General features: G+C 38.5%; 1 protein-coding gene across 1 annotated transcript in view; it reads left to right on the top strand.

Moving 5' to 3' along the window:
* ppm1lb (protein phosphatase, Mg2+/Mn2+ dependent, 1Lb) overlaps positions 1–26,459 on the top strand; it is a 39,867-nt gene that overhangs the window by 10,303 nt on the left and 3,105 nt on the right. The window contains exons 2-3 of the mRNA XM_007888582.2: positions 16,509–16,683; positions 25,161–25,322. Of these exons, the coding sequence (XP_007886773.1) occupies positions 16,509–16,683; positions 25,161–25,322 (337 nt within the window). The remainder of the gene's footprint in view (positions 1–16,508; positions 16,684–25,160; positions 25,323–26,459) is intronic.

Below are 26,459 nucleotides of genomic sequence, written 5' to 3'. Positions count from 1 at the left end.
AAGGCCCAGGAATTCTTTTTTGCAAGCAGTGTACTGAACCTATCCCCTTGGAGAGGTCAAATGGCTCTTTACATTCTGAAAAATCCATCTCGTTAGCATAATTCAGCTTCTCAGAAATCTATAAATGGCATTTCTTTACTTGGGGCATTTCACAAGTGAGAGTTTCAGCTGTTTTGGGAAACTTAAGTCATTCTCCATTGTCCAGAGTATTAATTTGTGTTCATTTTCCAGCATAAATATGGCCACAAATAATACTTTAAGCATTACTTTTAGATATCAATGAACCGTTTTAATTCCAAATTGTTTCTATTGAACCAGTTCTTCTGGCCTAAGAAGTTTTCTCTGATGAGGGAGGAGATGGGATTCTAGTCTAGTTCAGAATACAAAACTACCGAGGTTCCATATACACTTCTTACAGCTTTCATAACACTGAAATGTTGTTCATAACTTTGAATTTCAAAAAATACCCTTTATTATATCTTTAATCCTGATTTTTTTGATGGGGGTTGGGATAAAGAATATTGCATCTATTTCCCAATGCCACAAAATTGAAGTCAAATTCTGTTCAGGGGATAAACCCCCAAAAATCAATTACCTACTCTTTACAGAGAGAGAAAAGAACATGTTTATGTTTGCACCCGGAAGTGCTTAAAATGCCAAGACCTTGTAGTTCACTTAATGAAGATTGGATTATCCCAGGTGATTTAAATATTTTGTTATACAGGATACCATTCCATACTAAATATGAGAAACAATCTGAAAGTATTTTTTAAAAAGAAGTTTTTTTTATCTGCAGAGAAAAATATCCCAAACCATTTTGCAGTTGATCATTTTTCATGGCTTCTCTGCTTCTTTATATATTATTAGATTCATTTTTTGTTTCACATTTTGTCAGTCAATTTATTTGCCTATTCATCCTCACTAAATATTTTTGTTTCAAGAATATTTTCTTCAATGCAGAGGTAACAAAAGAGCATGGGATTCATATGTTTCCGCAAGTTATCGCGCTCCAAAAATGACAGTTTGTTTGCCAACCATCAATCCATAGAAATTGTAGAGCACTTTCAAACTGGTGGATATAAAAAAAATGTTAAGTCTGGAAAATTTGTGTAATTACACTTAGTAATCATTTTGCATCTGTAGTATTTTGCTTTGTAAACTGAATGAATGAAAATGACGGAAAGAATGTCCTGTCTACATATACTTTGCTATTCTTTTCTGTTCTTTGAATTCTTAATCCCTCTGTCTATCATGACCTGATGATACCAAATTAAGCAGGTGATAGAATGTCAGGGTGACATAGATGGCAGTGCAGGTAGAAAAAGCTATAAAAAGCAAATTGATTTCTTGGATTTATATATAAGGAGAAATTGAATACAAAGCAATTATTTTGCATTAATCCAAGACATTGGTTGGGAATGCGTTTGAACTACTGCGTACAAATCTGGGAGCCGCATCTCAGAAAATAGGAAAAATCAGATCATCGGAAAAGGTATAGTTTAGGATCACACAAATGATAGCAAGGATGAAGGATTACAGTAAAGAACGTGAGCTACAAAAATTGACTCTGCCTTTCTTAGAACAGAGAAGGTTTCAGAGGGGAATCAATAAGATGTCTTCAAAATGCTGAAAGGTTTTGAGAAGATAAATAGATTATTCCCAATGTTTTTCAATTAGTAACCATAAGACCATTATTGTCACTGGAAGAATCAAAAGGGGTAGGTAGAGTTGGAGAAACATTTTCTTGAAGAGATTTATTAAAACGTAGCTATTGAGGCAATATTTAAAAAGAAAGGGTGTATGTAAAGATCATGGAATTAGGATGAGTATAGTCAAATCAATTGAATGAGTTCACACCAATTTACGCTTGATAGGCTGAATAGCTTTGTGCTATTCACTGGTTTGAATGATGATGAATAAAGCAAGGATGCATTGAACTCACTCTAAAATGGGATGTTTTGTTTCTACATTCATTGAATTAGAGAGGTGACTTAATATGATCATCGATTTAAGTTGAAAGGATGCTATAGGACTGTATACCCTGTAAATGGGATGGAAAATGCTGACACATCAATTAAGTTGATGGAATCTAACCTGTGAACAATACAGAAAACAAATAATAATTAAAAGGATTCTCTGAAATGCTTCAAGAAAGTTATTGCAAATTGATAAGTGAAGGGTGAAATGCCCCCATTGAGAGAAGAATGTTTATCTGCGACATAGAAACAATAGATAAAGATGAGGAATTAATAATAATAATAATCCTTGCACTTGATATAGCACCTTATAATGAGAAGTCTCAAAGTGCTTCACAGAATATACTGTAAAGTGAACTGATATAATAAATATTAATAATAAAATTAAAAATGGTCAAAGAGAAGAAAAAAGGAAAAGCACCTTCTTTCCTGTGATCTTTTGTCAGTCTTCACTTAATAACAACAACTTGGATTTATATAGTGCCCTCCACGCTGGACGGCATCTCAGAGCGTTTCACAGTAACGGATCCCGGGGCCGAGCCCGGGGGGAGGGGGAGGAAGGTGACCAAAGACGCGGTCGAAAAGAAAGGTCTTTAGCCGAGACCTGAAAATAGGAAGAGAGGGGGCGAGGCGAAGGGAGTTAGGAAGGGAGTTCCAGAGCTATTAATTCTCTTCCTCACATAACACGGGTATGCTGCACTGTTACTGCAGTCAATATTACTCTCTAAGTAATTACTGACAATGCTCTGGGCAAATAATAATTGAACAATCAAATCATTGTGTCGCAGCCAGTGACTGAGAAGCAGCAATACCAAGACGTACAGGAAAGCACTTTGTTCCCAAGCAAAGGCTGAAAACAGGCATTGATTGATTTGTACAAAACTGCGCATTTCACCTCCATCCCACTCAGCAGAATAGCTTAATAGGAAGCAATTGTTTCTGCGCATTCTGCCTTCTGCAAGCTCGGATGGTTATTATAGCGTAAAGAAATGAATCATATTCTTTTGTATTTTATTTGTTGAATCATGTTCTTTTAAAATATGAGGGTTTGGGGATTTCAATAAAGATTTGTGCCTATGTAAAATGGCCTAAAAAAANTCTTGGTTCAGTCATTTCCTTCCCTTTGAGCTCTTTGGGGTCCCTTGCCTTGCATTTGTTCTCTTTCCTTAGAAATCAATTAATTCTGCTTCACAGATGTTCAATTAAACTATTATTGAGTTCTTTTGAATTCTCTGCAGCTATTTCCCCAGGGCCCATGGAAATTCTACACTACCACATCTGCTAATGTTCCACTTACTATGCACAAAGCTTCTCTTTTTTCCAATTTTCTTTCTGCTGTGTTTTGAGCCTGACTGCAGGGGTGGATGGACATATAGGTACAGTATGCAAACAACCTAATTGCACTAAGAAATTATGTATTACTTTGTGTTCAGAGCAGAGTTATGAATGATTAAACAATTGCTACTGCACAGTGCACTGCACAATGGAACAAGCAAATCAATAAAGTTTTCAAAAATCATAGTTTGTTGTTTCGATGTAATATAAAATAGAAGATTAAGTTGTAGAGCACAGTATCTTCAGATGGATACGTGTATGGGTATAATAATTCATGTCAAAACTGATGGACCCAGGAGGCATTTTCATGAACCCAATGGGTGTGATAAGTGTTACCAGTAGCTTCATGAGTTCTTTCACAAAGGAACTTTTCACTGAACTTTGTGTTAATCCTCAGTTAATTCCCATTGAAGCGAAATATGGATCCCTTCCGAGTGTTGCCAATATACTTGATCTTGAGTGTTTTCAGGAGGGACATGTTGATTTACTTCTGCTTTACATGTGTGGCCTCTTTAAGCCCACTTAGTCAGGTACAGTTGACCCTAGAGCAGGAGAATTATTATCCCAGACACAACCCAAGTATAACATGCCTGGTCAAAGCAAAAGGCTCACACATCTGAAAGAAGTCTGCAAGGCAATTAGTTAACTGAAGTGCGATAAATACATGACTACAACTCTAGGGGAGAGGAAAGGAAATAATTAATTGGTTTAATATAGAAGTAATTGTAGGTTAAGAAGTGTAAATAAAGAGACAATTCAGTTCTTCAAGAGTTACATGATGATTGGAGGGACATAGTGTTGGCAGCAGTCAAATCGATCTTCTTCTCTTTGATGCTACAATCAAACAGAATATATCTTTTTGAAACAAACCGTAATAGTACTATATACAGAGAAAGTTTAGGGAGAGAAAACATGACAGGTTCAGAATAGCATGATCAATAAAGGCTGGTAGTAATGAAAGGGGAAGGATATAAACTGAAGTGCAGTGTCAGTTCCTATTTTCTACAAGTAAAGGGAAGGCTCTGTGTCTCAGCCTCAAAGAGATGGTGTGACACAGATTAGATAGTTTTCTTTTAGGAAATAACATTATGGGATATAGTGCATAGGTAGTTTGGGACATATGTGCATGCGCCAGGATGGCGGAAGGCAAACTAGATGAAGCTTCATCTTTTTTCGTCTAGTATTTCTTCTGTTCTTATGTTCTTATGACCAGCTCGTTGGTAGAAGAGGAACCAACACAGTCTCTGGACATCAAAATGCTCTCCAGATACAAATAATACCACTGAAATGAATTGACTGTATATTTGTGGGCGAACGCCCCAGCCATTTGCGCACAGCAATGTCCCACAAACAGTGGTAGATTGAAAATGACCAATTTATTATTGTTTTATTTTGGAGGGATTATTATTACCCAAAGTGTCACATGCTGTTGGGCTCTGTATGAAGCAGAGACTGGATGCTGGTATTTGGGAAGAAAGGAAATCAAATAGCCAATGAGCCATGATGAAGGAATAGATGGATGGAAATAATCCCACTGCACCATGAAGATGCCCCCAGCATCACATAAGGACTAGCCTTTCAGGAAAAAAAATTATAACTAAACTGAGCAAAGTCAAAAGAAACCACTTTGAGTTAATACCATTAAAGGCTTGATGTTTTTCAGCTATCAGAAAGATTTTCCATAAATGTCAGGTCTCCTACACATATCCCTCTTGGAGGCAGAGGCAATGTCACGGTGAGTAGTGAAACAGGTGGCATAGACGCAGATCGTGGCTTTTTTGTTGTTGTTATCTAGGTGAGAGATGTCAGTGCTGAGAATGGAACTGGTCTACAGTGTCAGCATCAAGCACATCCTTTCTCCATATCAGGCATAACTGATTTGAAAGCATCCTGCTAACTCATCCATCACGCATTTCTGCAAGCAATGGAACAGAACACAACTGTTTTAGCACAAGCAGCAGAAAGAGGATTCTTGGAGTTGAGAACTAATGAAGGCTAAAAGGACAGGAATTAAGTCCAGAATATTTAAAAAGGAAATAAGTAGATAATAATAATAATAATAATAATAATTGCATTTGATATGGTACCTTTCATGTCAGGAGGATGCCTCAAAGCGTTTCACAGGATTTACAGTAAAGTGTAGGTGAACTACATGGAAATTAAAGGATGTACAGAAAAGGTGGGGAATGAGATCTGCTCTGATTTAATGCAATATCGAAACAGGCTCAATAAGCTGAATGGCCTCCTTTTATGTTCCTATAAACTGTTTCTGTAAACTCATTGTTTAGTTCAGTGGCACTTCAAGATTGTTATTGTTATACTGCTGATAGCAAAGTGATATTATTTCCAGAGCGATGTAGAGGAGAATTGATTCTTCACAATCCTATTCACATTGACCAGGGACTTGAATCATTTATACTGCAGAGCTGTGAATTCATGAGCTGTTGAAACCACCTCCTTCCTCAAAGAGGTCTGATAGTCAGTCAGGCTCCAACAAGGAATTTGCTACTCTGGGATTGTACTGCTCAATTTATACTGTGACTGATTTAACATTAATGGATTGTTGGAGTAACTTTCATGAATAATCTGAATTTTTACATGAATGCTATCAGCAAGTGGAAACTAAAAAAAAGGGCATTTTTCAATTTTTCCTGATCATCTCTGTAACTGACTTCAAGTGTAGCCTAGAGTACTTCTTGCCGTGCAGAGTAGATGCTCATATTTGGAGAAAGTATCTCTGGTATTTCAAAACTGATTGAAAGTAAATATTTTCCACTTTCTCACGGCACAACCTTGTGTAAGTAAAACCCAAAGGATGTAAACAGCATCTTCCAGTGAAGGGATATTTCCAATGGTTTACACTCTTTGCCCAGTTTACAGTGCTCCTCGAGCCAATTTTTGTTTGCTAAGAGCAAAAGGTTGATCCCCAGTTAAACTTGTTTTGTACACTGTCTCTGGATGAAGGACATATGGTCCAGTGGTCACTTTGTGTAACATAACAATATCAAGTTAAAGATCGAGTATATGTTGAAGTATCATGCTTTGTCTTTTATTTTGGACTGTCGGTCTTATTGCTGTCAATCTATTTTTCATCGGTTAACAAAGAGAGGTTTGACAGTATTGGGTAACATAGCTTCCAATTCTGACAAAAGGTCATCGACCTGAAACGGTAACACATTTCCCTTTCTCCATAGATGTTGCCTGACCTGACTGCTGAGTTTTCCCAACGACTTCTGTTTTTATTTCAGATTTTGCAGCATCTGCAGTATTTTGCCCTCAGCTTTCCTCTCTCGTCTGTTTCCCCAGTAACAGTATGAAGAGCCCCTATGCTCAGTGTGGCTCCCAGGACCAGAACTGTTAAAATTGGCTAAAAGTCTTCTACAGCACAACATTTATATTGTATTTATAAAGCTCCCCTCATATAGGATAGCATTGCAGAGAGCTTCACAAAGATGGAGTTGGACACTGAGCAAGAGAGGGGGAGTAGGAGAATAATGATAATAATACTTGCGTTTGATAAAGCGCCTTATCATGTCTTCGAGACATCTCAAAGCACTTCAGTGACAATAGATGCAGTCTAAGAGGTTGTTTTTTAGACGGGATTTAAAAATTGATATTGAGAGTAGAGAGAGTTTCAGAGATTAAGGTGGGGGGGTTGTTGCTGAAATCTTGACCTGAAGCACTGCTTGGGGGGGGGGGGGCAGCCCAAATTAGTTCAAAGCCCTGACATGAGGTTCAAACCCACAACCCTCTGACTCAGAGGGGAGAAATACTACCAGGTTGACACTCAAGGCTGATTATATCCTCATCTCTGCACTAACGGGGGAATTAATGCAGCAAATTCTCCTATTTACCTACTCCTTCAGACTAAGGCAAAGGGATCCTGTACTGCTCAGCACCAACGGAACGCTATACAATGCTTAGAAAAAACTAGCACATTCTTGTCACCAGATCTGCCAGACTATAAGGTATTGTTGAAAACAAGCCACCTTTATTACAGTGGCTTTATCTGCAGACAGCAGCATTTCATCTTGCAACGGCTGTGAAGGGGAGTAATGGCAGGAATCTGAAAGCAGTGTGCATTGTTCAGAGAAACACAATCTCCCAATCCGTAAAGGGACATGCCCGCCCTAAAATGCTCATGTTGGGAAAACATTCATTTATTTACAGGTTAACCAAAAAGCTGCCCATTTGCCCCATGGGTTTAGCTTATCTTCTGGCCGAATTTTTTAGCTGTGTTCAACGTCGGTTTCTATGCAGGAATAATGATTATGCTGGCAATGCGTTCAAAGTGTTTTTTTTTATTGCTTCTGATGCCCATTATGTGCAGCTGGAATGAAGAATATTATTTTGTGGTCGCAGGCCCCTTAATGTTGTGGGAAGATTACATTCCATAGCATCACAAGAAGAGGGCTGACACGCAAGGAGTCTGGGTAAGGAATCACAGGGCAAATCTGTGGGTTATTTGTTCAACCTGGAAAGTACGGAACATGCTTGATCCTATGCTCCTATGGAACTGTTGGATTGTCAATTATAGAAACTGTGATTTAATAATACAGGTGATAGGTTAAGTAGATAATCCACAGTATCATTTAATTCAGTTGGAGGGTCTTGAAGAAACGCCACTGAACATTTTATATTTGGTTGATTCAAAACGTATGGAAAAAATCCAGTAAATTCCTGGGTGCATAGAACATATTCAGCAATGGTTTACGGCCCATTTGACCCCTTTAATTAGGCTTTCTCAGATTTTGCAATGGGAATATTTAGACGTGCTGCAATCTCACAACAATGCAGTTTATTTTTTATACTTTACAGTGTTTGGTTGTTAGGTTTCAGCCGACGACTTGCCCTCAGTTTTTACCCGTGTTTTTTCCTGAAAGAAACTACACTGAGCTATGGGCATATGGGCTGTTGATATTTTCCTAATGCCAATACTTCATGCTAGTGGGTCAGATCTGTAAGGCCGAGCACTCACTAAATGGTGTATAAGACAAAAGTTTCATCAAACAGTGTTAAGCCATTTGTGATTGGCACAAAACAAGCTTTCCTCTCAGTATGGGCAGTATAGAGGTCGTATCACTTATCAAAATTTGACCCAGTCACTTCAGATCAATGTTCAGTATGAAACAGAATAAGATTAAAGTTAGAGAGAAAAGCTAAGAGGAGGGAAAATGCATCTTTTACCTTTTTATGCAAATGGTTTTAATTTCCCTCGCTCGGAATTATTTCTAAGAAGAACGCTATGCTTACAAATATACAGTCAATTCACTTTACAGTGTATTCTATGAAGCGCTTTGAGACATCTGGAAGACGTGATAAGATGCTATATCAAATGCAAGGATTATTAATTTATTATATGCAGATTCTAGAAATAATTAATCGATAATTTGCCTGAAAAGAATTACAGCAAATGTCATATTTCGCAACAGTAGCAATTTCATAACCTTGAGTGTTGGGTATAATCATGTATTATTGGAGAAGTCACTCAACTGTAATAAGATACTTCCCAGATATGTCCAACTGCAATTGTGCCGGACAAAAGATATTGCAGAGAATTAAAAACTGTATGAAATGCAGCCTTTTGACCAGAAGCCGTTCTGGTGCCAGAAACTCACTCAACAAATAACTCACTAACTGCCCCTGTTGTTAATTTCCTTCCTGGAATAGCCTGCAACGGGATGTTGTGTTCTGAAATTAGGCAGATGGAAAATAAGAGTATTTCTCACTGGCAGAAGATACTCACGGAGTTTTGGACGAGCTGCCGTAACTAAAAATAAATTAACAAATAAGTTCATCACGATGGCTCCCGGGTTGCGTTTTACCGAGAGGTACATGTATGCCTTTCAGTCAGAATTATTCAGCAGGCCATTCATTATAAAAGAGAAAAGTAATGTTTTAAAATGTAAAATGATAAGGAACCACAGCAAACAACAGTAAATCACTTTGTTTATCTTTAAACCTGACATTTCCCCTTATGTTTCAGAATTTATTTTTCCATTGGCTCTCGTGGTCTTTTGGGGGGAGGGAGATGAGATTTTGTTTCCTGGTAAGTGTAGTGGCTGTGATGATGTATATTTAGAATGGGATTTGTTACATTTTTTGATGGTGGAAAGAATCAACAATTTACATTTACGCAGTGACTATTACATTGGGAATATGTCTTGAAGTCATTCAGACAATTGAATTGGAGCCAGCTCCCACCAGCAGTTCCCACCCATGATTTCTTTTAGAATAACTTAGTAATTTTATCAAGAACAAATGTCAGGTTCACATACTGAGATGGGTTCACTCAACGTACAAGAGATTTTCTGTTTAAACTTTCCTTCGTGGTCAATTGACATAGCCGTCTTGCTCTATTTTCAGTGTGATTGCATGCTGTCGTGGAACAGTGCCAACATCATTGAAACGTAATGCTCCTATTCTAGTAAGTGCACAGAAATATCAAAATGAATTGGTCGGCCTTTGCTTTTTAACTCTTTCTCACCCAAAGCAGGCAAGCGTAGTTGTGAATTCCAATCGAAAACTAGCAAAAAGGGACAGATGATGCTGACTGGGCCAAGACATAGAATTTATCTTCCCTTTTTCTCTTTCACACCATGGGGAAATTAAGCTACTGACTGTGCAACATTGAGATAAATAGTATAGTATAAATAGTACATCATTGACCCGAGAAGCAGTGAGGGGAGAGAGAGGGAAAAACACTCTATTGGGAAGACGACACCATTGGTGCCTTAGCTGTTTTGTGATTTGATTTTATTAATGATTTTATGCGGGAACGTAGAATTCAAAAGGTCATTGCCACCTCACGTGACTGACAGTTAGGGGAACTGGTTGGAGCACCAGCTGTAGAAATAATAAGATTTATATCACCAATGATGGAAATATATTTTGGAATATGGGCATCATCGTAAATCACCTGTTTCTCCCAAAAGATCATTAACACGTAAACAGTTTCAAAGCTGGACAATATTAATTATTGTCTCCTTGTGGGAAAGGGTTCAACGAATTAATCCTTTTTGAACTGCCGTGTCACTCAGTCAGCTACAGATCAGATTAGTTATTTTCGTAAAGATCTTGAAAGAGAGGGAGGACTGTGCTACAATATCAAGCTAAAGAAAAATATTACCCTTATTATCTGACACTCCCCATCCAACACATCCTGAGAGACCATTGCAGCAGGTGTTGTGTTTCAACAATGAGATATCTGACATACAAATTCAGATATCTCATCTGTGCTGTGGCATTGTTTGACAGAGCAAACAGAATTCAATTTGAAGAGCCAATTCAATTAAGTCCACTATTTTTTTTTAAAAAAAAACTCAAAATACTGCAGGTGCTGGAAATCTGAAACAAGAAGAGAAGTGGCCGGGAACACTCAGCGGGTCAGGCAGCATCTATGGAGAAAGGAAAGCGAGTCAACGTTTCGGGTCCACGACCCTCCGTCAGTATATTGACTCACTTTCCTTTCTCCGTAGATGCTGCCTGACCCGCTGAGTGTTCCCGGCCACTTCTGTTTTTGTTTTAAATCCATTATTTGTTGTTTTGCATTTTTTAGCGGTGACCCCCCCCCCAAACAAAATGAGACAATTGCCTCGCACCTTGATTGATTGAATATTTTACAGCATCATATGATATGCACGATATGTAGAAAGGAAATCAATGGGTAGAAATTCCACCTGGGTCTAGATTTACTCGATTGACGTAGCGTTTGAGAGCGTCCAGAATTTATCAAATTCTTAAATGCAGCCTCTAATTTTGAAGCCATTATCCTGTAACTTCTTTGATACGTTTACTGTGAAGCACCTTGATTTACGCGTCTATCCAGCGAAGCCACTCCCAACGGGGCCTCAACTATTTGATTGCAAAAAAAAAGTCCCAAACTCAGCCTAAAAGGACTGTTCACCGTTGTCCGCTGTGGCGGCTCAGAAGAGTATCACTTGCGTAGCATGCACCAGCAAGCGCTTAGCTATTTGAAGCTGATTAAAAGGAATTGTGTTTATTATGTGGGAGATGCATGTACTGTAGCGGTTCGCTGGCTCAGCCTGATCCTGGCCAGCATTCCTCCTGGCGAGTTTCTATCTGCCTTCCACAGCTGCAGGGTGCATTATATTGGCTGATCTATGGGCTCAGTCAGAGAAGTACATCATGATCTTCCCAGGCATTGATAATCTCTGGAAATGAATGGACTGAACTATTCAGTTGCTGAAAGACACAAATTGCTTATTATTCTGAGAAGGACATTATGCACGATTCCTATCTGAGAAGACGACAAACCCGCTGAACAAAGAAATTTGTTCCATTATGAAATCTCATATCCATTTTATGCGGCATATAGCGGTTCTGTTATTTGTCTCCATGTATTAGCAACAGTTTGCATTTGTAATGTGTCACTGCTGCGCCAGACCAGGAAATTCCACCTATTTGTAATTTAAGTCTGTCAGATCATTTTGTCCTCAATTTAAGTTCGTGCAGAATTGTGAGCGTTTCTTGAATTCATTCTTGAATTAGAAACCATTGACAACCTTTGCAAATCAAATTTGTTTTGTTATTTGCGACTTCTGGTTTGTGACTTTCACTTTGCAAGTATTGCAACTGGGTTTGCATCCCACAAACTGCAAAGCCCCATCAAAAGGCCAGCGAGCAAAATGCTGTCAGAGAAACAGTCATTTCGCTCGCTGGCCTTCGTGTCTATGAATTTCATCACAATATTCACCAACTGGACCTTGCAATTCACGAATATCACAAATAATGGCCGATTAATCAGTCTTTCTTTTACAAGTTTTAGAAAATATTATTTTAGAGTATAATATCTCGGGATACAGTACAGTTTGGGACACAAAATGTCAAGCAACTGCTAGGATTGTGGAAAATGAACTAGATGGAGCTTGGTCTTTCTCCCAGCAAATTTTTATGTTCTTAAGTGCTGTAGATTTCTGGCATTTCTGATTTTAGTGGACTGGAGAGCTGTTCATCGGCAAAATGTGCAGATAGTTGGCCGATATCTGAAAAATCAGTCAAAATGTTTGAAAAACTAAAAAACAGGACTGCGTTTGGCACATTGCCAAAGCAACACTTCAAAATCATAATGTTTCTCACCAGTGGGGAATTGAAGAATTAACTTCATCTGAAGTTCATGTCATAATTAGTGTGGATGGAAAACGTAAATGTCTATTTTAAAACTTTGCCTCGGGAAAATTATCTTCTTTTGATTAATATCGCTTTTGGAATCTAAAACACGGCAAATGTCATCTTGGGGCTTATTCAGTAATCTACAGTAGTTTATACTGGAAGACTCAATCCTAAACAACGTGCTCTTTCAACAATTTTGTTTAATTTTACTGTACAGATTCCCTTGAATTATTATCAATTTATAACTTACTTGACGTGTTTTTGTCAACTCAGTAATGCTTGTAACCATAAAGGGGTAAACATTCCGGTGGAGGATGTATAAAGAGAATTGGATATTTTTAATGGTGATCGTTGTGTGTTGGTAAATTGCGGAAACATCGTAAAGTTACGTGAAGAGGGTGAAAAAAATCATAGGCAGCAAAGCTTATCAGCAAGTGAGTTTCCAAAACAACCTAACTGACTCTTGGCCACATAACTGGCATCAAACTATTGTTCAGTACTCCGAGACATTACCCTGCTGAAGGGTACTATATAAGTGCACGTTGTAGTATTTTAGTTGTTTTTGTTGTATTGAAGCCAAGCAGCAGGTGACGGGTCGAAGGGTCTATGCTGTTTTGCTGCCAGGAAACCTCACAAGGCACTTTAATGAAATCACGGACATGCTATGTTAGAGGAACTCTGGCAATGTTCACCTTTACCCTAAACATGCATCATTCTGCGTGCTCTATTGCCATGACATACACATAGAGACGTACAGAAGAACAAAAGATTTGTAACCCCATCCAAATGAATTCCAGGTTTCGTGTAGATAAGCGTGACCTGTACGAACTTCGGGGAGATTTTAAAACGTTGGGACTGTCCAAGAAAATACTTCCTAGTGTCTCCTAAAATTGCCATTGACAACCCTAAGTCTGTGCTCTCTTGTCCTGGTACTGTAGGGTGTCTGAGAGAATTGTTCACTTTCTTAATTCCATTTGGTATTTTATATATTTTTTATATATTCTGTGCGCAATTGACTATCGTGTTTCGCGCACAAAATATCAGTCAACTCACTTTCCAGCATATTCTGTGAAGCGCTTTGATACTTGGACGAATCAACGATGCGATAAGGCGCTATATCAAATGCAAGCATTATTATTATTTTATATACCTCTATAAGGTCCACTGTAAGATATCTCTGTTCAGGGATGGAAAACCCTCTTATCTGTTTGTTAGAACCTTTAACTAATTGGACCTTTCTATTTTAAGATGGTAAAAGATGCATTTTTTTCTACAATCTATTATTATTTAGCCTCTGGCTTCCTACCATGTATTCTAATATATTGTAAAATTGTAGGCACATAATTAACAATGCACATCAATTCGGATTGCGATTAAAATAATTCACTGAATTTTATGGTTTCAAGCCCTAGGCAATGAACATACCATGACTATTAATCATGGTTGTAGCTCATTAACAAAATTGTGCATTTTAGCAGAGAAATGCTCAATTATAATGCTGCGAAATTCAAAGACTGCTTTTCCTACAAACCGAGTAGTTCAGAGAATTTGATTGATATAAATGAGAAATAACTCCTCTTAGTTTCAATTATAGATAAAAACACATTCTGGTTGACTAATCAAAGGATTTGAGGTGTATGTCTTACGTTTGCCCAATTCCTCTTCACTACTGCTACCAACCCTTTGGTTTACCAAGTTGTCAAGGTGACAGGATGAATGTGCCAAGTTCCACTGCACCATTTTCCAAGGCTTCGTAATCAAAACATTTTCTCGTCATTAACCCGAGTGTTAAACATTTGAAGACTGGTAAAGTAGCAAAGCAATCAGCAAACAGTCAAATTAATTATTCTTCAAAGAAAGTGCTTTGGGTGCTAATTTCACCTGTTCAAAACTCTGATGGCATGTTTTACCTTTTTTAAAATAGTTTCCTTTCTTGACATAGTTTGAGTCCTTTTATCTTTTTCACAGATTTGTCCAAGTCAATATTTACACATGAGCCTTGATAAGGTTATCACAGCCACATCCAAACCAGTCAATGTGGTGCTCTTCCCTGTTCCTGAAGCTTTGATGCTTAAGTGCAGTAGTTAATGTCCATTTCTACAGCAGTTGGTGTCTAGTGCTACTGTAACAACCGTTGTGATCTTTGTCATCCATTTTGCAGTCTGAAAACGCCAGAGCCTATGGATTTCATCAAAAGAAATGCTACGTTTTACGCTGCATCGTGGATAGCTTATTGTAAGATAATTTTCCACTCAGTTTCAAGTAACCTCAATTATATGTGCACTTAGGTACCACAAGAGCTGATCCTACCAAAGTCACCCAAGGAGGCAACCAAAGCAGTAAGGCTGCTTATCTGAGCGTATTCTCATGTCAGAGATAATCCAACAGCACAGACATTTGCCTGCCACTTTTCAGAGGAAACTACAGGTGGTAGTCTTTTTTGGGTCAAAATTACTCTTAATCCTTTAAGCATAAAAAGAAAGCACAAAAAAAAGGTTAATCTACCAATTGCACTGTGCGTTCCACGTGACAGTGCCATAAAATGGCACATTTGCTTCTGGAGAAAATGTTTGCCGTTGTCACTTCCTGTAAATCATTTCAGATGTTTTCACCAATAAGTGTTTTCTTTGTACTCTTTTTGCCCTTTACCAAGTCTGAGGGTAATGTGATATTCTCGGCTGCGTTATTCAGAAACCGACATCAAAGGTGCTTCTGTTGCATCCTCGAGCAGAAAAAAAAAGGTTCGACTGTTCGGCTTCATCCTCCTGACTAAAGAATTGTACAAAATTAAAGTGTGACAAATGGACAGAAATGAGTCAATCAATCCTGCCTCAGTCGAAAATCCTTTTATGTTCACTGTATACGTGCAATTCTGGTGCCACATTTACAAGGACAAATGCATTGCGGTAATACAAGACCAACTCGATTTCCTTTTTCAGAGCAATAAATCCACAGAAAATCCTTCAGGGGAATAAAACAAATCATGCAGATTTCATGCTACTACCATGATGACAAAATGATTCGCTTTATACAATCTGTGAATGTGCACAAATCTTGTGATTAAATTGCGTTGGTTATTGTATTAATATGCTTTCCTCCCACCCTAGACCCACCTCAGCAAACTTGTGTTTTTTACTTTTCCACAGATTTAGAGTGAAACTACTTTTCACATCCTTGACTCTTCTATAGCACAGTTACTGCCTGAGTTAAAGATTAGGAAGTCAGGGAGGTTTGGAATAGGTTTGCCATTTTTCGAAATCAAGAATGCTGCTGTGCAGAAATAAAACATGTGCCTTTACAGTTCAATTTCATGCTGAAGGCAGGAGTGTGGGTGGCTGGTAAAGCTGCCACCCTCGAGCATAATTAATTTTGTTCAGTGCCCGAAGCTTAAAGGTTTTTAAAAATTTATAATTTTCATTTCCCGCTTTTGTATTGAGTCACGCAACTAACACCAATTCAACAAATTGGGTTTTGGGTCCAGAGGATCCTCCAAATTTACTTCTTCGTGAGAGATTATCAGATGTTTATCCAGGTAGTAACAATTGACAAAAGACACTGATGCATATTATACATTTGATTATAGTGGTTACAGTTCAGTACATTCACTTGGTACCAAACTCCGCACACCACTCCTCTGCTCAGCCCCTCCGCTCAGCTAAAACAGGTCTGCTTACCCCTTGGCGCCACAATTGGTGGCCTAACCTTCAGTCACTATACCCCTAACCTCCGGAACTTACTCCCTCCATCCATCCAACTCACTCCCTCTTTATCTTTCGTTTAAATTACACCTTAAAACGATCCACCAATCGACTAACAAGCGGGTTCCTGCTCACTGCTTGCTAAATGTAGGCGTGTTTGTGGAGTAAGGAATCTTGCCTCAGGTTTCTTCCCTCCTGTCAGTGTTTGAGTTGACTGCCAATGTCATGCAAATAACCTCAGTTATGATTAATGTTGGATGAATTATGGATTCTTACAGTACAAAATGTTTCTGAATTCTGAGTACAGCTCAGATTGATAAATATTTGAATAACTGGCCTCTGAATATACTTATCTTTTTCTGTGCAGTCCGCTGCGGAGTATGCAAAGCTACATCTCCCCGAGGCTCTGAAACAACATCTTCAGGAATATGAGAAAGATAAAGAGAATAGTGTGTTTTCACACCAGACTATCCTTGAACAGCAGATTCTGGCAATAGACCGCAAACTACTCGACAAACTCTCAGCAGCTTACGACGAGGCAGGTATGTGTCACCTGATGATTTCCAGCAGCGTTTTGCGAAATTTTGATTGCTTTGAATAATATTATGTTTAATTCCTTCCATCTTACTGACGCCAGAACCACTCTTGTGTGCACACTGCTGAGAGCCCCATTGCCACCAGCAACCTTACAAAAGCGATCAGCATGACTCCAGACTTAATAGTATGTACTTGTGATGTCAAGTTTGCACATGGCCCTGAGCATCAGATTTTAATTTAAGGTTCATCACAGTGGATTAATCTCCGCTACAAGTGACTGTCAATTTGAAGCAAGATAAAACAGCAAACGTTTCAGGCTGACAACACAATTATGTGAGGTGCCTAGACTTTTGTTTAGATTTAAGGGGGAAAAAAACTCATGTCAAACCCATAGATAGATTGCGTATAAAATGTAATTCCGGATTGGTTATTTCAATTCAGTCTAATAACATTTTACGTCCTTCTAAAGTGTGTCCATTTCTTTATAACTGTCAGAAAACATGTGTCAAACGCAGTATACTAAAATTTCACAACCTGGAGTGGATTGAGTGTTATCGCCACAGTCAACTGTCCCATTACATGAATCAAAGTACAAAATATATATGATTGAATGTGCCTCCTCGCTCGCTGCTCAGGTTGATATTGACAGGTATTGACAATAACACTATCAGCATTGCCACCCCCTCACAGCAGAATTCTGCTGCTCGACAAGGTGGACTGTGCGTCCATGCAGGTTTGATGCTGTCAGAGCCTAAGGTGATAAGTTGTTGACAGGAGCCAAGCAAGCCTCTGTCTTGTCAACATTAAACTGAAGAAAGTTACAGCCCATCCAGGACTTGATACCCTCTGGAACTCCATTCCCAAGTCCCTCTGCCTCGCCCCCTCCCTTGCCTCCTTCAAGGCCCATCTCTTTGACCATGCCTTCGGCCATCCTCCCACCCCCACATCCCCAAGCCTCCACGCCTCTTTATTCGAACCCCCAACTCAGGTGCAAACCCCTTAACTGTCCAGAGTATTGGGACATCCTTCTGACGTAAAAGACACTATATAAATGTCATTTAATGTTGTTGTGGATGTCTGATTGGTAGTTGGTTGGAGGAGCAGTGGTCCTGGAATTGAGTGATGGAGGCAGAGTGATAGAGTTAAGTGGTATCCGTATTCAAGAGGAAGTAAATCCCACATCTGCGGATAACATCGCTGAGCGAGAACATGCAGATAGTGAAGGGGAGAGGACCAAGGATAGAGCCTAACCCATTTGAAAATAATCTCTCAATTCACTTGTTAAAATACTTTTGTTACCTTGCATCCATCAGCAATGTAAGCAACAAAATCACTGGACATTTATTCATGTAACAAAATAGTTGGACGTTATTCCCAGCGGGGTCACAGCACAGCACTATTCAACACTCCTTCTATTTAGTTGTCATGTTGAAAGGTTAAAGGATTGCTGATCAAGTGTTAATGATGCTGATACTGAGAAACAAATCTGACAGCATTACAGCACTTTTGGTGTGAGTTTCGAGGAGCTGCCTGTGTAGCCCAGTCATCTGTTTCTTTCCACAATTGCTGTGTACTGTATAATGAATCGCACGATTTCATTTAAAAACAGTGTTTGTTTTATGTATAATGATGAATGGTGCCTGAATGTAAAATATTCATAAGCGTTTCCGATCAAAATCATTCACGTTTATTTATGAAATTGTGAAAAATAATATTAAGAGTATGGGAAATAGAATTTGAGTTGATGCTCCTGTAGAGGAATTAGCATCGGCGAGGACACAGGAATCAAATAGATTCCTCAGTACTGTAAACATTCTGTGAATATCCACACTCTGCTAAATCAGCAATAAAACACATTGAGCTGGGGTTTGTTAAATACGTGTAACAAATATTGCAGTTTGCTTTCAATCATCCCGTTTCTTTGCTTTCAAACGCTACACTCTGTACCATTTTCACTTCAGCATAAATCCGTTAACAAATATTGCCGTTTTGTGCATTGTAGCACACAGCACGAAGCATCCAAAGCACATAGACCTGCTGCCTTTGTTCCATCCAATCCTGTGCTCCTGATCCCCGCATGTTCATCCATTATCTTTGGTTACCTTGTAATTTCTCTACTATAACATGTTTGGTGGATCACTCTGTTTACATTGTGCCATTTGCCCGGATAATGATAAAGAGGAATAAAATACAGGGAAGAATTTGCATTCAGGATCGAGAATGTGAAAAAATTGTCTTGGTGAAACAGCTTGTACAGATTGTGTTGTACAGATACCTTATGAATTCTTCATTGTCATGAACATGGAGCCATGCCTCATGAATTAATCAGAAGTCGCCGTCACATCCCAACATTGCAAATCGAGAGTTATTTAATAATGAGAAACGTATTGACAGCGGTTGTCTGAATTAAATCAGTTACAAAATGATTTGTTCTCGATTTGTTTCAGCTTCTCATCAAGTTGGATTTTGAAAGCCTCGAGGCTCACTCAGTCAGAACAAAAATAATTTGTTGATTTTAATAAGAAATCCGTCAGAAAATTAAAACAGACGTGTACCTTTAGCTCAGGTGTTGACAAGAGGAGAATTGAAAACCACAGAATAAATATGAAAAGGAAGCTATTTGCCACGACTGGATTTGATTTTGATCAATAGAGAATGTGACAATCTGTCCTTTACATTTAGAAAATCGGTCCACTGTACGAATCCTGATAACCTTTGGTAACCTGAAAGCTAGTAAGCTGCTAGTTGTATGTTTACCCCTGTTTCGCACCTGCAATCCTCCACTGTCCTTCATTTGATCTAACCAGAGATGAATCTGTTCTGGGTACTGGTAACCCCGCAGTGAAAGGGTGAAATTAAAGAGACAAAACCTCCATACCGCAAAAAAAAAAAAACGGCTTGGGTAAACAGAAGTAGGATAAATAAAAATAACGTAAAGAGTGGTGATTTATCATGTTGGTTCCCTTCAAAGGTAAATGAACCGTGAAATTGGTAATTACGAACACTGATTACAAAAATTGAAAAGTACTTATCGCGCTGAACGGATTTTGCTTTTCTGGTAAATAAGACAAACATTGGAATTCTAAAATACCACTCCCATGAGCTATAGTTCAGATGAACATCTCAGTAGAGAATTAATATAGAGCAGCAATGTTACTCAGCCAGTCTAAAAGATACTTACTGACTGCCTTTGATCACCTACTTTCTAATCTTGTTCGAGCTCCTATTTCATCTTTGTAAATCCCTTTGAGATTTCATCCTGCTATATTTGTGTACAAGTTGTGCTATATATTGTTGTTGTTTTCCTGGATCCATTCTGAGACTCTACATCTGTTGAACGGAATGGAGATCCTTCAAAAATGCATGTGGCCTTTCCCCAGAACTCACGTCATCGGAACAGTGTGGAGAGGACACAAAATGCCAAGTCTTCAAGGTTGACCTTGAAAATTGAGCAAAATAAATGTATAACTTTCTGAGAGAGTTGAGAGAAGTGCTTTGAACAAAAAAATCTCTCCTGTTTCCCTTTTCCTTTCAGATTATCAAGGTAATACGACACGACACATAACCACTTATCATTCACCAATGTGTCAGAAACACTTGAGAAGTATTAAGACCTGTGTTAAAATGTTAGTCTCTGTGAAAATGATGAACAACCTCAATATTCTTTGTGAAGTCTTCTTCCTTAACAACAAACAGAGTTTGACTCAATAAAAAAATCTTATTAGTTGCCATTTGGTAACCCAGGATGGTGGTTATGGTGATAGGGGAATGCTTTAAACTTTTCAAATCGTTGATCTTTGGAAGGAGTGAATTTTCTTTAATGAAAAAAAATCATAACCTTTATGATATTGATTGAAGGAATTCTCCTTTGCGTGAGTTTACTGGGGTAAAATTTGTGGTATTCCTTAACTTAATTACCCAATATTGTGTGTGTGTATAATAATTAACACTGGCGTCAATTAAGCTAAGGAATGTGTTAAGGAATGCTACCAATTTTATCCTATTGCCTTCAAGCTCACTTAGAAACATCCAGCCCAAACATTTGCTCAACAAACTTTACAAAATTGTATTATTTGTCTTGTACTTGGTTTTCTGTGGAGTCCTGTAGCTCAGTGGTTAGAGCACTCGCTTTGCAAGCGAGACACCTGGGTTCGATTCCAGGCAGAGGGCGAAACCGTGGGCAAGTTTCCTTACTCCACACAGAGCCTAATAATAATCCCCCCCAAAAAAACAATAATAAATTGGTCATTTTCAATCCACCACTGTTTGTGGGACGCTGCTGTGCGCAATTGGCTGCCGCGTTTCGCCCACAAATACACAAATTAGAAATAATTCACCTTAGAGTCTATTCTGTGAAGCGCTTTGAGACGTCGAGAAGACGTGAAAAGCGCTATATCAAATGCAAGGCTTATTATTATTTTCTGCAGATTTCTAAACTCATTGATGGTATTTTAACATATTAAATACCACAAGTTAAAATTTTCCTAAAACCTCTTTTTCACTGTTTCTGACATTGACATTAAAACCTCAAGTCTTGACTTAAACATGCAGAGAAAGCACACACACCAAAAGCAATTAATGCTGCACAAATACCGGCTGTTGCTAAAGGTAGTGTTATGGTAGACTATTGTCTTCAAGGGCTACAAGGAGCAGGTAATAAGATGATGCTATGTACTTTCCAAGATAAAGCCAGAGTGCCTTCCAGCACATTATTCCCTCGGGACTCCCGGCAGCAGACATTCAAATAGCTTTTTTTNACAGTGTTTATAATGAACAATTATAAACCATGGAACAGTGTGAACCTTGACTCAAGATGCAAGCGGGAGAGACAAACAGAAAATCTAATACAACGTTAAATCCATTTGCCTCTTTATTTTCACAGAAGTAGTGATTCTGGCTTCATCAGTGATTCTTGCTTCTAATAATAATAATGATGGAGCATCTTAACACATCATTGAGACATCTTAAAGAGTTTCACAGAATATACTGTGAAGTGAATTGGCTGTATATTTTGTGGGCGAAATAATGGGGGAGGAGGAGGTATCCAGTAATATGTACTTAAGGAAACATCCTTTATTGTGGTAAGGGAATTTAGAAATAATTTCATTGAACGCAACCTCAATTTAACAAGAAAATCTCCCCCAGAAAAATTTTAACCATTCACTTCATGGCTGTCTGTAGGACATTGCTGTCGTACAATTGACTGACACACAGCCAAGACACCTTACAGTAAGTCTGTGAAACGCTTTGAGAAATTATGATTTGAGTTATAAGGCGCTATATCAAACGCAAGGGTTATTATTATAACTCTAGACATCAGCCTAATCTGTCTTTAATATGCTGAATATAGAGCCCATGTTGTCTCAGTGTTCGTGCTCCAAATATATTAACATAACATGTAGGAGCAGTAGGCCATTCAGCCCTTCGAGCCTGCCCCGCCATTCGCCATTCCACTCCATATTATCATGGCCGTTGTTCCTTCTCTTTTGTATTCACCAAATGCTGCACTGAACGTTGCAAACCAATTCCTCCCATGGCTGCTTTCTGCACAAATCACAGCTGTTTGCATTTGCATCACTACCCTGTTCTCAATCAACACTCGGCAATAAGTACCGATCCAGTCCTTTCTTTCACAGGCAATTAAACTGGGAAACCCTGTTTTCATCCATCTTACTGACAGACCATAATCTCCAGCATTTCATAAAACACATATTTATTATCTTTCAGATAATCAGTATTACTCTGGTTTGTGTGTGTGTATATCTGAGGCTCTGAGTTATTGGTAGAAGCCTACAGCTGTGCTGGGAGTTTGTAACCGAAAGTTGTGTCAGGAACAAAAGTATCCACCGAGGTGTAAAGCTGCACCAACAGAAGTTTGAATTGAAGACTTAAATAATAATAATAATAATCCTTGCATTTGATATAGCGCTTTTCACGTCGGGAGGACGTCCCAAAGCGCTTCACAGAACACACTGTAAAGTGAATTGACTGTATATTTGTGGGCGAACGCGGCAGCCAATTGCGCACAGCAATGTCCCACAAACAGTCGGAGATTGAAAATGACCAATTTATTATTGTTTTTGGTTTTGGAGGGATTATTATTAGGCTCTGTGTGGAGTAAGGAAACTTGCCCAAAGTTTCACCCTCTGCCTGGAATTGAACTCAGGTCTCTCACTTGCAAAGCGACTGCTCTAACCACTGAGCTACAGGACTTGTCAGAATAAACATGGAAATTATGCATACGTATATCTCCCAGTTTGGTTTGACTGATGGGTTTCCATATCTGATGTGAAAGGCGCTATATAAATGCAATTTGCTGTTCTTGTTAAGACATAAAATAAGTAAAATGTGTTCTTAATGCCAAGCCATACATTTTCAATAGACAAAGAGCTTGCATTTTTATAGTGCCTGATCTATCACCTGTTGGCTGGGTGTTATGAGCGCAGCTCATGCATATGAGGTTGTCGTATGCAATTGAGAAGTACTCTGTGACTTCATAAGAACATAAGAAATAGGAGCAGGAGGAGGTCATTCGGCCCCTCGAGCCTACCCCGCCATTTAATAAGATCATGGCTGATCTTCTAACCTAAAGGACTTCCACTCAATCCCCACATACGGAAGCATTTTCAGAATATGTCCCTTGTATTAGATTTAAGGATAAATGCAGATTGAGATATACATACGTAAACACAGTATATTAAGCTGTTTACTGTTATCGGGTCGACAAGGCATATCTTCCGTTGAACATTTGATTTTTTGATTTTACGTAGCAAGTGTGCCCGGTTTTAAAATGTAAAAAATCCTGAAAGGTGTCAAATTGCAAATGTTTTAAAACTTTGTATAGTTTATCTGAAACAACCAAACTTATTCAATGTGTGCAGATTGTGAAGGAAATTAAATTGGGTTTCAATTATTCTGTACCATTGGAATGACACCGATTTGAGTTATTGTGTTTTCTTCAGTGTTGATGCCTTTATGTCGATAAACCATTATCATGATTAATGTAGTATTTGGACAAATGCATATGTTGAATGTGTTTTGAAGTCATGCTGTATGTCTCCAGCGCACATTAAAATATATTTGATTTTCAGCAATAATCTTTGCTATGGCAGCCTACACTATGGAGAATTTTCTGTGTATATCTAATATATATACATATAAGCTATGTGCAATAATTCTTATTTGCATTACATAATGATATTTATAGGAACATAGGATTTTATAGTATTTGCATTTTATAGTATTTGCTACAGGACTTGTGGAGTCCTGTAGCTCAGTGGTTAGAGCACTCGCTTTGAAAGCGAGAGACCTGAGTTCAATTCCCGGCAGAGGGCGAAACCTTGGGCAAGTTTCCTTACTCCACACAGAGCCTAATAATAATCCCTCCAAAACCAAAAACAATAATAAATTGGTCATTTTCAATCTACAACTGTTTGTGGGACATTGCTGTGTGCAATTGGCTGCCGCGTTCGCCCACAAAAAAATTCACTTTACAGTGCGTTCTGTGAAGCGCTTTGGGACGTCCTCCCAACGTGAAAAGCGCTATATCAAATGCAAGGATTATTATTATTATTATTATTTAAACACAATTGTTTATGTATATTTTAGCATAGTGGAGATTTAAATGAACCCTATTTTCATTTCCTTTCAAAATGTCTAAGCTCTCCAAGATGCTACCTCGCGTAATTGCAATTTGTTGTTGTTAAAATCTTTTGGGGCATTGTGGTTTGTTCATTTCAATACTAAAGTATCTAGGAGTCAATTACTAGAACAAAATACATTTGTTTAATACAGCAGCTATTTCAATACAATAAACATTCCTAATAATTTGGATTTATATAGAGCCTCTTGTGCAGGGTAGTGTCTCGGAGAGTTTAACAGGGGAGGAGCCTGATGCTGAGCCGGGGGAGGAAGTGGCTGTAAGCGCGGTCGAAGAAGAAGATCTTGAGGATGACCGTTTCCTATGATTACCTCTGCAGACTGTTTTCAAGCACTGATCTTGTACACACATAAATTTTGCCTGATTTGCTTCCAGAGCCACCTTACATTATCATTTTATTATTCTGTCGATGTCTCCGTGACCATCAGTGGAATTTGTTAAAAGATCGTGAATGCTTCTACAATAATAAAAATAATCCTTGCATTTGATATAACGCCTTCATGACAGGCGGTCTTTTCTCAGTGCTTCACAGGATTCGCTGCAAAGCATAGGGACTGCAACAGATCGAGTGTGCACAGCAACGTCCCAGAAACAGCCATGAAATAAATGACCAATTTTTTTAGGGGGGTATTTTTTTGGCCAGGACACCAGGAGAAACTGCCATTGCTTTTCAAACAGTGCCGTGGATCCGGCACAAATTGTGTTTTTAAAAATTCAAATGTCTCATCCGTATTAATGGGTACAGAAAGCTAACACAGTACAATTACAAGATCCACTTTATTTCTCTTGTGAATAGTAACCTCTGCATTCTTCTGTCTCCAGGTACAACATGTCTCGTAGCTTTGCTGTCTGACAAGGAGCTAACTGTCGCAAACGTTGGAGATTCACGAGGCGTACTGTGTGACAAGGATGGAAATGCAGTTCCGCTTTCACACGACCACAAGCCTTATCAGCTTAAAGAAAGGAAGAGGATAAAACGAGCAGGTAATCTGAGAGTGAAAAATAGTCGGGACAAGTATTCCATTTTGAAGCCTTACAGATAAAATTATCAAGAAACTGTTGGGAGTGGTTGAGGAGGGTGTTGCTGAGAGGGATTTGCATTCTCATCACCATTCTAGGAACAGTTGATCAGGACGACAGGCCAGACTCTTGTTTGTACAGCAGCATTGGCAGTGTCATGCATTTAATCAAACCAGAAACCTCACATTGTGACACTGTTTTTAAGTAAATATAAATTCTGCACCCCCGACACGCAAAATCAAATCAGTTTCCCTTTAATTCTGCTTCTTTCATCTACTTCCGAGATGGTTTGATTGCTATTGGTTTTAATCAGCAACATTTCAGAAAAAGGATGACTTTAACCTGCGGTATTCAGAACTAATAAATTCTCCTTTTTACCATAGAGAATTAAAAAAATGTAACCATGAACCATCAATTAGAGAAGTGAAGCTTTGATACACTAGAAATGTAGCACAAGATGTATTTAATGAAATACCTTTGCGAGAATTAATGGTTTTAATACCACCAGATCTAATCAAATTGGAAGTAATTTCTCACATCGAGAGGATGTCTCAAAGCATTTCACAGGTTTTACTGCAAGGGAATGACTGATTTTGTACACAAATGCACTAGTCAATTTGTATAAACAATGTCCCACAAACAGCCATGAAGTAAATCTACACCTACCACCGATTTTATTCTTGTCTTTATTATCATGACCTTTTCCAAAATAACATCATCAGTCTGCAGCAGAGGTAGACAATTTATATATAGCAAGATCTTGTCCAGGGACAGTATAATCTGGTACCTCATGCAGCCTGAGATTCCCTTTCTTAGCTCAACACATCTTCAGTAAAAGCCAAAGATTGGCCACAGCTTCCCAAAGACCAATAGCAATCTGATATTTAGATTTCTGGGAAAGCATGAACATTTGTAAGCAGTTGGGTGGGGCTTGTACTATGGCAAGGCACTACATTTGTAATGTAAATGATAAGCTAAGGTTAACATTGTAATTTCAAAAATTGATGTTCGACTTCTTTAGTATTTCTTCTTCCAAATATTGAACCAAATTTAAAGCACAATACTGCCCTTAGTCCTTGCCTGCTGCTCATTTGTGCCAGG

This window comes from Callorhinchus milii, unplaced genomic scaffold (genome assembly GCF_018977255.1).
Source record: "Callorhinchus milii isolate IMCB2004 unplaced genomic scaffold, IMCB_Cmil_1.0 Scaffold11, whole genome shotgun sequence".
NCBI classification, from domain to species: domain Eukaryota; kingdom Metazoa; phylum Chordata; class Chondrichthyes; order Chimaeriformes; family Callorhinchidae; genus Callorhinchus; species Callorhinchus milii.
This window is presented reverse-complemented; position numbering and strand designations above follow the sequence as displayed.